Source organism: Pseudopipra pipra, chromosome 17, assembly GCF_036250125.1.
Source record: "Pseudopipra pipra isolate bDixPip1 chromosome 17, bDixPip1.hap1, whole genome shotgun sequence".
Classification (NCBI taxonomy): Eukaryota; Metazoa; Chordata; class Aves; order Passeriformes; family Pipridae; genus Pseudopipra; species Pseudopipra pipra.
The window spans coordinates 3,542,431-3,553,451 of NC_087565.1; the positions used below are offsets into that span (position 1 = coordinate 3,542,431).

At 58.2% G+C, this 11,021-nt stretch overlaps 1 protein-coding gene across 1 annotated transcript; it reads left to right on the top strand.

Moving 5' to 3' along the window:
* The first annotated feature begins 3,811 nt into the window (after nt 1-3,811).
* PSMF1 (proteasome inhibitor subunit 1) lies at nt 3,812-9,939 on the top strand. Its single transcript, XM_064673872.1, has 7 exons — nt 3,812-3,986; nt 5,011-5,163; nt 5,689-5,771; nt 6,417-6,593; nt 6,743-6,796; nt 8,577-8,735; nt 8,860-9,939. Exons 1-7 carry the CDS (start codon nt 3,858-3,860, stop codon nt 8,909-8,911), a joined length of 807 nt encoding a protein of 268 aa, XP_064529942.1. The 5' UTR covers nt 3,812-3,857; the 3' UTR covers nt 8,912-9,939.
* The last annotated feature ends 1,082 nt before the right edge of the window (nt 9,940-11,021 follow it).

An 11,021-nucleotide genomic window follows, 5' to 3' on the forward strand; every position in this document is an offset into this window, starting at 1 on the left:
AGGCAGACAAAGGGAGTGCAGGAGCCCTGCCAAGGGTAAAGCTCTTTGGGACTCAAGCATGTTGACCTCCGAAAAATGGAGTTTAGCTCCATCCAGTTGATGAGTCACAACTGTGTTTGTGTGATGTGCTCCCTGCGAGCAAGGTTTCCACCACAGAACTAACAGGCTGTTCTGGGAAACACTGGGGTTCTGGGCTTCCTAATTATTTTCAAACCCTACTGGCAGCCTCCCTCTGACAAGGATCACGCCTGCTCAAAGCACAGCGCTCGGGTGTGTTCAGAGTCCTGAAGCACTAATTGACTTTAGCTCGGCCTCGCTGCTGAGCGCTGGCTCTTGCAGCCCCGGTCCCTCCTCCTGCCACTGCAACGAGTTCGTCCGCATGTGGTTTGCATTTCTGCCCCGGAGAAAAAACCCCTTTCTCCTGCCTCAGTGTCATCTTTCCCTGGAATTGAATTTAGGGGAAATGGAGGCCAAATTTTCATGGAGTGACTACCTACCCTCCCAGGCAATGATGGGACCGGAGGTGGGAAGCCCATTCCAAGAACCCCTGTCCCACTCCACCCCTGTTGGCACAGTGGTTTCAGTCACAATCAGGTGGCTGCTTACGAACCAGTAAGTCCTGGGGAGGGTGGTTGAGCAGAGCGTGGAGGACCTGCCCCACCACTGCTGGCTCTCCCTGTTCTGCAGCAAGGGATCCCATCTTTCCCTCCCACTGTGTGCTGGGAAAGTGGTGCCTGCGTGGAGCAGCACGGGGATCCTGGCAGGAAACATGGCAGTGCCATCCAGCACCCGGCCCTGCTGATCCCCAGTGAGGTGATGCCCAGAGGCTTTCTCATCCATAGGAGAGGAGCAGCAGCGAGCTGACCCTGAGGGAAGCAGCAGCTTTCAACACCTGAACATCAGCCAGGGATTACCCACGGCCCCTCTCGCCAGGCCCTGGGTGATAGCCGGCACACCCAGCACGGCACAGGGGTGAGCCAGCTGCCCCGGCTGTGCCGGCTGCCATTCCCAGCACGGACGGCTCATGGGCTGCCAGCGGGGCGGGCGGTTGGGAAATCTGTTTCCTCTTCTGCTCGTTACAACACTGCAGTGGGCGCATGCAACGGGAGCTGTGAGGCAGTGGGAAAGTATGAAGGTCAGGGGAGGCTGCGGTTTGCGTGCGGAGGTGATCCCAGCTGATGCATCCTTCTACCTGCTCTGAGCACCACCGCCCTGCCGGAGCAGCTCCAGACATCACCTCCCCTGGGACATAACCCTGGTCCACGTTCCAGCGGGGAGCAGCTGAAATTATATTCCCAGGTAAAAGAGGGAGGAGAATGGCCAAGGGTAGATTCCCTGGTGCAAGAGCTGGGCATGAACATGTGCGAGGTGGCGGGGCTGCTCTGGGGGCTTTGCTCAGCTCCCACAGCATCACTCCCACTCCCGGCTGTGCTCCAGTAGCCACAAAGAGGACATGGCTGCTCCAACGACGGCACTGGCGTGCTCGGCAGCCGCCGTGACGCACTCGCCTTGCAGCACGACTGCGCCAGCTCTGCAATCCTCGTCACCTCGTTAGTGACTTGGCCGCTGATCCCAGCCAGGGCCAGGCCGTCCGTACCTCCCACGCAGCTCACAGGCCCCTAACTCGCATTAGGGGGCTGCTTTCATGTGGCCAGTGGTTTTCAACATCAACAAGCCACAGAGCGAGCGAGGCACTGGAGCAGAGGAAGGAGCCAACGGGGAGTCAGGCGATGTGGGCCAGCGTGGCACTGTGGGCACTGGAGCAGTGGCTTTGATGTAGTGGCAGCCAGCCCTGAGTCCACAGGCTCAGGTACAGCGTAGTCTGGCTGCCAGGAGAGACTCATGGCAAGGGGATGTACGGAGGCATCCCGCTTTCCCTCTGCCTTGCCCACAGAAGGGCTGCTCAGGCCAAGGGGGACTTGGCACCAGAAGTCGCTTCTCATGTGCGGTCTGGGTTACTGACAGAACGCGGGTAACCAAGAATGGACACGGAAGTGAGGCCACAGGAGGACAACCTGAGGGTTGGATGGGAGCGCGTGATGATGGGTGAGAGGGTGGAGAGCAGATGGTGGATGAACAGGAATGGCAGCAATTTGGATGGGAAAGGGAAAGCTTGGTAAGCACTCGGCAGAGCTTCTGTGTGATCCCACTAAAGCACCAACGGCTCCTGAGGCCACCAGTCCCAAACACTCATGTGCTCCAGCACCTGGAGCAGCTCTGCAGGAAGGCGAGGGAAAGCCAGTTAGCAGCACTGGGATACAGGATTCTGGAGGGAGACCCACAATTTCAAACTATGCCTCAGGAAGGGACATTCTAATGGAGCCACTGGTACCCGCCTCGCCCACCCAGGGCCAGGCTGTGTGGGAAAGTGAAATGTGGATGTTTTCAAAGTCAGCAACCACGGCCTCTGCCCACCAGGAGTGAGCTGAGCCGTGGGGTGGAAATGCTGCTGCTGCTCTGAATCACATCTCGGCGACGGAGAAGCTCTGGCTGAGGCATTTCCTGCTGTTCCCAACACATCCCCATCTGATACCTCCCTCATGGAGCTCCCGTGCTGAAATTCCAGCCCCATGGAAAATCCGCAGTAGCTTTCCTGACGTGTCCAGCTGTCTTCTGTGAAGACAGGAGCGGCAGAGTGTGGCAGGAGGCGCGGTGTCTCCTGGTGGTGATTCCCATGGGAGCTGCCGGGCTGCGGTCGGTTGTTCAGCCTCAGTGACTTCTTGAGGGGGAAATGGAAAGAGCGAACAGTGCGAGTTAATTAATTGACGCATAATGAAGTCAAGATGAGCATCCCCAAGGAGCTGGAGCTCAGATTGGGAAAGCAGCAGATGATGGTATTCCCTGGCATGGGCCTGCTTCATCCCAAGCCCCGGCCTCCTGCCAGCCACAGCGAGGACACTGGCTCTGGCCCAAGGGCAGGGCAAATAAGCCTCTGAATAAGCCTCTGAACGCCTTCCAGTGGCAACTTTAATAGAATTTAGGTGTTATAAACACTGTGGCCCAGAGAAGGGAGTTGTGGAAGGGATGAAACAGCCATCAACGGCTGTTTGGTGCTTTGGTCCCTTTGGTGTCAGTGGGAAGGCTCTCTACAGCAGCACACGCAGACCCTGCACGGACTCAAAATACTTTTCTGACTCACAAGGAAGACCCAGTGGCAGGGAAGGAGGATAAGGATTACTCTAACCTGGAGGCTGCTGGATGCTGCTGGGCAAATCATGGAATCCTCTAGGTTGGAAAAGCTCTCTAAAATCATTGAGTCCAACCATTCCCCTGGTACTGCCAAGGCCACCACTAAGCCACGTCCCCATGTGCCACATTTACACATCTTTTAAATCCCTCCAGGGATGGTGACTCCACTGCCACCCAGAGCAGCCTGTGCCAGGGCTGGATAACCCTTTCTTTGAAGACATTTCCCCCAATATCCCACCTATACCTCCCCTGGTGCAACTTGAGGTTGCTTCCTCTTGTCCTGTCCCTTGTTCCCTGGGAGCAGAGCCCGACACACCCCCCCCCGGCTCCCCCCCCCCTTGCTGCTCCCCCTCCTGTCAGGGAGTTGTAGAGATCGCAAAGGTCCCCCCTGAACCTGCTTTTCTCCAGGCTGAGCCCCCCCAGCCACTCCTGGTGCTCCAGTCCCTTCCCCAGCTCCGTTCCCTCCTCTGGACACGCTCCAGCCCCTCAGTGTCTGTCTCGTCGTGAGGGACCCAGAAATGTTCCCAGGGCTCCAGGGGCCTCCTCACTGCCGAGCACAAGGGGACGGTCCAGCGGCCCCGCGGAGGCCGCCCGGGCCCTGCGCAGCGGACGGGGGCCCTCTAGTGAGGGGCGGCGCGGCCGCGGCTCCGCCCCGGCCCGGAGCAGCCATGGCGGGGCTGGAGCCGCTCTACGCCTGGGCCAGGCCCGCCATCTCCCGCCCGCAGGACGCGCTGGTCTGCGGCGTGCACTGGGAGCTGGTCCGACACGGCTACCGCTGCCTGGGCACCGGGGACCAGGTAGGGGCCGCGCCGCGCTCCCCTGTCCGCGGAGCCCGCGGAGGCCGCGGTGAAGCCCCGGCCTTTCCTAGCGCCGCTCGCCGGCACCGCCCGGCCCAGCCCGGCCACCGCTGCGGGGCGGGGGGAGCCGCGCGGTGTTGGGGGAACCTGAAGGGTCCGAGGGGCCTCAGTGCTGCTGTGGGAGCCGGGGCGGGCGGCGGCGGTGCTGGGGGCTGCGGGGGTCCTTGGGCTGGGAGGGGTCCCGGTTCTGGGGGGATCCCGGTGCTGGGGGCTCCGGGGGTCTCGGTGCTGGGGGTGGTCACAGGTGTGTCGAAGGATGGGAGATCCCGGTGCTGGTGGGATTCAGTGTGGTTCCGGGAAGGGGATTAATATAGTGCTTGGTGCTGAGGGGGACCCCTGTACCAAAAGGAGGGTGTCCAGTGCAGTGCTGGGGAGGAAATGTGCTGCTGGGGAGTCCCAGTGCTGGGGGCAGTGGGGCAATACCGAGGGGGGGCAGGCTAGTTCTGGACACAGTACTGAGGTGGGGATCTAGTGGGTTGGGAGCCTGGTATGGAGCTGGAGGTATTGGGAGGGTACCTGCTGTAGTTTTGGGGGACAGTGGGGCAGTGCAGGGCACTGTCATGGCAGAGAACCCTCCCTCAGTACCACAGGAGGGGACAGTGTAGGGCAGTGCCCTCCGGCAGCACTGCTGTGGGGCTGGGACAGACATGATGACAGCCTTCCCCTGAAGCCAGACAGCTCTGTGTCACATTGGGGAGGTGAGAGGTGCCTGGCAGGGAAGAGCACCATCTCCTCTCTGGGTCTTCTGGGTCTTTGTTGCCTGCTCCTGAGGCTCAGCAAGGGGTGGTCATGTCTGTCCTGTTCCAACACAGGGATGCAGGAAGGGCCAGGCTGAGAGATCCCGTCTCAGAGACCTCAATCCCCTTCTGGATCTCCTGTTGCAGCCAAGACAGGTTCCCTCAGCCCTGGGAGGTGGTGCTGGGCTCCTGGGCAGGATTTCGGCAGCTTGTCTCTTCCTTTGCAGCCAGGTCCTGATGAAAGGAAGTCGGAGCTGCTGCCTGCTGGCTGGGAAGCCAACAAGGAGGTGTATACACTGCGCTACAAGTCCACAGATGATGCCCGTGAGCTGCTGCTGAAGGCCATCATGGTGGAGGACAGCATGATCCTCAATGTCATGGTGAGCATCCATTCTGGCCCCTGTGGGTTTGGGGTCCTTCAGGATCGGTGGCTGCAAAGAACAGCAGGGCCCATTTCTTAAATGTTTGCTGTTGCTTGTCCTGCCTGGCAGCAGTTTGCCCCTCAGGATGGGGTGTTTGTGTGGCAGAAGGTATGGCCCAGCGTGAAGCTGGTCAAACCCTGGCTGTGTCAGGGCAGTGGGACAGTTTGCCTTATGCACTCCAGCCAAGGAGCTATTCTGTCCCTTTCCTAGCTCAGGACTTTTCTGCAGCCCCCAACAAGCACCTGCCCAGGGTGGTTTTGCTCAGTGTTTCACCTTTTGCAGCCCAGATTAGGAGAGGGAGCAGGGAAAACCTTGCTGCACACAGGGTTTTCCTCCTGGGGATTTAGGCACAGCACAGAGACATGGCAGGAAGCAAGTGAGGCCCATTGTGTCTCAAGCCCCCAGCTGTGGTTGTACCTGCTCTGTCACTCATTCCCACCTCTGCCAGGCCACTCACTCTGTGCTTTACCTGTGTTTTTCCAGGATCGTGGCTCTCAGAAGGTGGCAGATGTGACCTTGGCAGTGGCCGACTACATCAACCCAGAGCACCTGGATGATTTCCACAAGTAATCTTAGTTTCCTGGTATTTTCTGCAGGAGAAAATGTTCCACTGGCATGGGGAGTGTGGGGGAAACCAGGTTGGAAGGACCTGGAGGACTTTCCTCCCTGGTACAAAGCCCAGGCCAGCCCTGAAATGCAGCCAGTGCTCCCTTCCCTGCCTCTCTATGTGCTGCTGTCAGGCAGGAGAGATTTAGGGAACAGTGTTACCATGGGTTGGAGCCCAGTGGAGGGTACCCTGCCTGGGAACGGGCCAGGCCAGAATGTCTATTTCCAGAGCACTGCGCTGGGTGGACACTGCCCAGGGGTGTGACAGCTTCAGCCACATCCCAGACACCCTGTGGCCTTGCTAAAGACCAGTGCCATGTGCTGTGCTTTCCTCCAGTGCAAACTGGTTAGGCTGGGGCCACAGCAGAAGGGAGTCCCTGGGCTGGATGACACCTTGGCCATCTGAAATGGGATGAGGGCTTTGGTGCCCCTGTGTGCTGTTACCTCTCCCTGTCCCCTCTGTGCTGCCAGTGGGGGACATGTTTTGTGCCAGGCACACTTTGGGCTCGTCTGTCCCCTCCTTGTGCCTCTTGCAGCCTGTCCAGCACCTCACATCCTGGTGCCATGGCCTCCCCAGCCCTCTGCCTTCCCTCTCCTCACTGCAGGGTGTACAAGAACACCGAGGAGCTGAGGACGAGGATCACTTCAGGCATCCTCGCTCCCCTCGGGGCCCCCGCGGAAAAGGCCAAAAAGGAGCCTGAGCCCGAAAAGGATTTGCAGCGGGATGACGACCCCCTCCGGATCCCTCCCCGGCAGCCGGCGGGCACAAGGGCCCCATCCTGGTGAGTAAAGAGTGGGTGGCTGCTGAGGGCCCTCTGTTAGAGGGGATGTGGTCCTGACACAGCTCCCCAACCTACATGTCAGGTCCCCATCTCACAGCTGTGGGAGCTGCTCTGCCCTTCCCTGAATGTCTCGCTGTGTTGTGTTTCAGGCCGTCCTCTGTGAACCCCTTTGCTGTTGGTGGGGGAGACCTGGACCCTCTTGGGTGAGTATGGCTGTTGGAGCACCCCCTGCTCTGCCTCTGGGAGGTGTGGGGGTGGCTGGAGACCACTGGAACAGCATCGAGCCAAGTGTCTCCAAGTGGGGTTGGCAATGGGACAGTTGCTCAGTGCACATTGTGAGGGACCAATTGACAGTTGCTAAAGCTCAGTCTGGTTCTAATATCGTAATAAGATCCCATCTCTTGCAGAGATGATAGGTTGCAATCTGTGTCTGTTTAATAATCAGCTTGTATTCATTTAACAGGCAGTAATTTCTGTAGTAAATCAAAGCTGAATACATCGTTAAGTGAATGTAAGCTTCTAATTTAAACCGTTACCAGCTGCTGTGTCCCCAGCCCAGCAGTGTGCAGAAGGGGAGGCTGAAAGCCGAGTTCACGGATTCCCAAGTCCTGTTGCAAGCCTCCCAGCTGTCTGAGGCACTCAGGCAGAGGCTGGGCTGTCTGGGGGACTGAGTTTCACAGATACATCCTTGATCTTTGGTTTGGTCAGGCAAGGAGAACCTGTCATCTTCCAATCCAGTTAAAAGCACACAGACAAAAAACAGCTCTTGGGGTTGTTGTGGACTGTCCTGCAGCCCAGGGGAGTCTGCTGTCTGGAACCAGTCTCCTGTGGGGATGGCATTTTTTCCCCTCCTGCAAATCTTGGTTCTCCAAGGGTTTGGCTAGAAAAGGGACAGCTAAAAATGTTGCTGCCTCCAGCCCTTCATCAGAGATTTCTCTGTAAAGGACAAAAAAGAGATGGTAAATGGAAGCAGATTTGTGTGCTGACACCTGCCAGCACTGGGGCTGGAGACCCAGACTCCCAGGAATATGCTCGTGGGACCTGGCTGTCCTGGGGCGCTTTGGGCAGCCGTTCCAGCTTAATGGAACTCATTAGCACGGTTGTTAATAACTTGTATGATGGCAGCGGTGTCCGGAGGCTCCAGCCGCGTTTGCACAAAGCCAACCATGAGGAATTGCACTCGCAGCGTGGGGCAGTTCCGAGGAGCCTCCGTGGTCAGCAAATGACTTCCAGGCAGCTCTTTGGAATGGCTTGTGGGAGCCCAGCTGGGGCCGTCGGCTCTTGCGACACCGCACAGGGCAGGACGGGAAGCAGGGATGGAGCGTGGGCTGGCAGTGAGGGCCATGGGTCCGACACTTCTGAGGGGACAGCCAGCACCTCTGCTATGGAGACAGGCTGGAAGAGATGGGGCTGTTCAGCCTGGAGAAGAGAAGGCTCTGGTGCGACCTTAGAGCCACTTCCAGTGCCTAAAGGGCCTCCAGGAGAGCTGGAGGGGGACTTTGGACAAGGACCTGGAGTGACAGGACAAAAGGGAGTGGCTTCACACTGACAGAGAGCAGGGTTAGATGGGATATTGGGAAGAAACTCTTTCCTGTGAGGGTGGTGAGCCCCTGGCACAGGTTGCTCAGAGAAGCTGTGGCTGCCTTATCCCCGGAAGTGTTCAAGGCCAAGTTGAATGGGGCTTGGAGCAACCTGATCTAGTGGAAGGTGTCCCTGCCCATGGTAGGGTGTTGGAATGAGATGAGCTTTGAGTCCTTTCCTGCTCAAACCATTTGGGGATTCTGTGCAGGGCTCTCTGTCTTTCTGCCATGGGCTGCCTCACTGGCTTGTCCCAGGAGCTTTCCTTCCCACTGCCGTGTGTCAGGTTAACCCCATGTTCCCATGCTTGGCATTCCTGCAGCAGAGGTTTGGCACCAGGGATGTGCTTTACTCCTCTCTCACCAGTGCCAATCTCATCTTCTTTTCTGCTTTTCCTCTCCCCAGAGGTCGGAGTGGGGGAATGATCGTGGATCCTCTCCGATCTGGCTTCCGGCAGCCTGGCATTGACCCATCATCAGGCATCCCAGGCCGGCTTCCCCCAGGAGCTGTTCCACCAGGCGCCAGATTCGACCCCTTTAGCCCCTTAGGAGCTGGACGACCTGGGTAGGTCCTTGGCCATGCTGATATTCCAGCCTGCTTCCAGCCTGCTGCTGGATCCCAGGTCATCCCTGTTGCTGCAGACCTGAGCTCTCACTCCTGTTTGACTCTGCTCTAAATTTCTTTCCAGGCCTGATCCCGACCACCTTCCCCCTCCAGGCTACGATGACATGTTCATGTGAGGAGTCACCGAGTGGCTGAGTCTCCTGGGAAGCAGATGTGCTTCCCCTCTTTGCTCCACATCAGTGGATTTAGATCTTTCCAGCAGCATTTCTCTCCGTTTGGGGTCGCATTCCCGTGTGTCCCATCTGCTATAAAGGCTTCCCTGTTTGCAGAACAGAAGAGGAGGCAGTAGGTCCATTTCTTTTCCCTGCTCCTCTGAGGGTGCCAGGCCGTTTGCACCCAGCGAGGTGGCAGCGTGGGGCACGGTGCTCTGGGAGCAGCCTGGGTGCTGTGGGATTTCTCCTCCCTGCTTCTCCAGGGTGGCAGAGCTTGCTGCTGGGGTCCCACAAAGCAGTGGGTGTGAGGAGAGAGCTGGCTCCTTGCTGCTCCTCTGCCAGGCAGCCACAGCAGCCTCGCTGAAGGGGACAGCTGAAGTGGGCTCCCCACACAGAGGGGGTTTCTCTCTCGCTCTGTATCTGAGCAAGGCGCTGATTGAAGGGCTGGAAAGCCCAACCCACGGGGTCTCCATGGGTAGAGCCCCAACAGCGACTGGGATCAGCTTCTACAGGGCTGTGCCTGCTGGCTTGGAAGAGCACTACCAGCAAAGCATTTGATGTGCACGAGAAGAGACATAGATTGAATTCCTGGCCCACCATGCCCCCTCTTTTCCCTGCAGCCGTGGTATTTTTCATTCCTGGGGTGTCCGTGAAGCCCCACAGGCAGCGTGACGAGGGGTGCCCACCGAACACTGCATGGGGCTGGGGTAGGAGAGAGGGAGCTTTGCAAAAGAGGTTTATAGAACACATTTTGCTACTGTCAGCCTTGTGTGTGGCTTTGCCTGTCTGGCTTTGGGAGAATGGGTGAGATCTGTGTGCCTCAGGCTCCTGAGCTCTCTCTGGAAACCTCCTCCCTTCCCCACAGATGCCCCAGCTCAGTTGATTTTGGGGCTGCAGCTCATCTTTCTTGTCAGGGGCTCACACTGTTTTTCTTCTCATGGTTTGATCTCTTGGAAGGATGTTTGTGAGACTGAAATAAAAACATGATACCAGTGTTGTGTTGGTGCTTGCTGGGGTGGGCCCCTGCTCTCTGACGGGAAGTCCCAGAGCCCTTCCCAAGGCAGAGGATCCACGCTGGGAACCCGCTTTGTACCTTCCCCTGAGCCAGCAGCACTTTTCCAAGACGATGTAACTGTATTAGGAAAATGAAGTGGAGAACAGCCCAGCCCAGCTCCTGCAGTAATTGCCTCTCCAGGGCATTGAGTGCTGTCGGAACGCTGCATGCAGCTGCACTGGCAGAAATAAAAAGAGGGAAGGGATCCCCCCTATCTGTCTCTTTTCCCCAAAGACTTTTTCCTTTTAAAACCTCTTTGCCTACAGATGCAGCTAATAAAGCTGTGTTACAGTGTGTGCTACCCCGGGCTATGCACAGGTGGGAGCAGGAAAGGCCAGCCAGAGAAATCTGGGGCTGGGGGCAGCTGGAGCATCCCCTGCATCCCCCATGGGCTTGTGTGTGGACCCCTACATGTGCAGGGGCTGGTTCTAAGCCCAGACCCACTGGATGTGCCATCCCAGCTGCACGCCTGGTGGTTTTTCATGGGCAGTCTCACCTGCAGACCCACGGATGGGCTGTGGGTGATGCCTGTGACCAGAGCAGCATGGGAGGGATGGGCAGAGAGACCCAGGAATCGGTGAGGCCATCGCTCCTGCTTGTCCCCTCCGCCTCCTTGGACAGCCTGAACCCATCCACAGCTTTGTCCCAGGAGAACAAAGCCCCAAACCTTTCCGCTGGGGTTGAGAGACTGCAGACCCCAGCTTTGCTGCGTGGGGTGTTGGGGAAGAGGAAACAGCTTTGGCCTCATCAAGGGGCCCCTCTCTGCGGGGGGGAGGCTGCTTTCTGTGCCTGAATTAATCATGTTCTGCAACCTTCCAGGAGGGAGAGACGCAGCCGGCTTTGATGGGGCTAATTAAAGCGAGTCAGCGCCGGGAGAGGCTGCGGCGGGGCCGAGGAACCGGCTTTTGTCTGCAGCGCCTGGCCCCGGCGGGTCCGTGGTGTTGTGCAGCTGGGAAACAGGTGGCAGAGGAGGGGAGTGGGTGCCAAAGGGGACAAGTGCCCACTGCAGGCCTGTGCCTA

What these genes read in the sequence shown, in the direction of transcription:
- PSMF1 (XM_064673872.1), top strand. Translation starts at nt 3,858, where the DNA reads ATGGCGGGGCTGGAGCCGCTCTACGCCTGGGCCAGGCCCGCCATCTCC. An exon ending in GCATGATCCTCAATGTCATG is followed by an intron (nt 5,164 to 5,688) that starts GTGAGCATCCAT and finishes GTGTTTTTCCAG; the next exon opens with GATCGTGGCTCTCAGAAGGT. An exon ending in GGAGACCTGGACCCTCTTGG is followed by an intron (nt 6,797 to 8,576) that starts GTGAGTATGGCT and finishes TCCTCTCCCCAG; the next exon opens with AGGTCGGAGTGGGGGAATGA.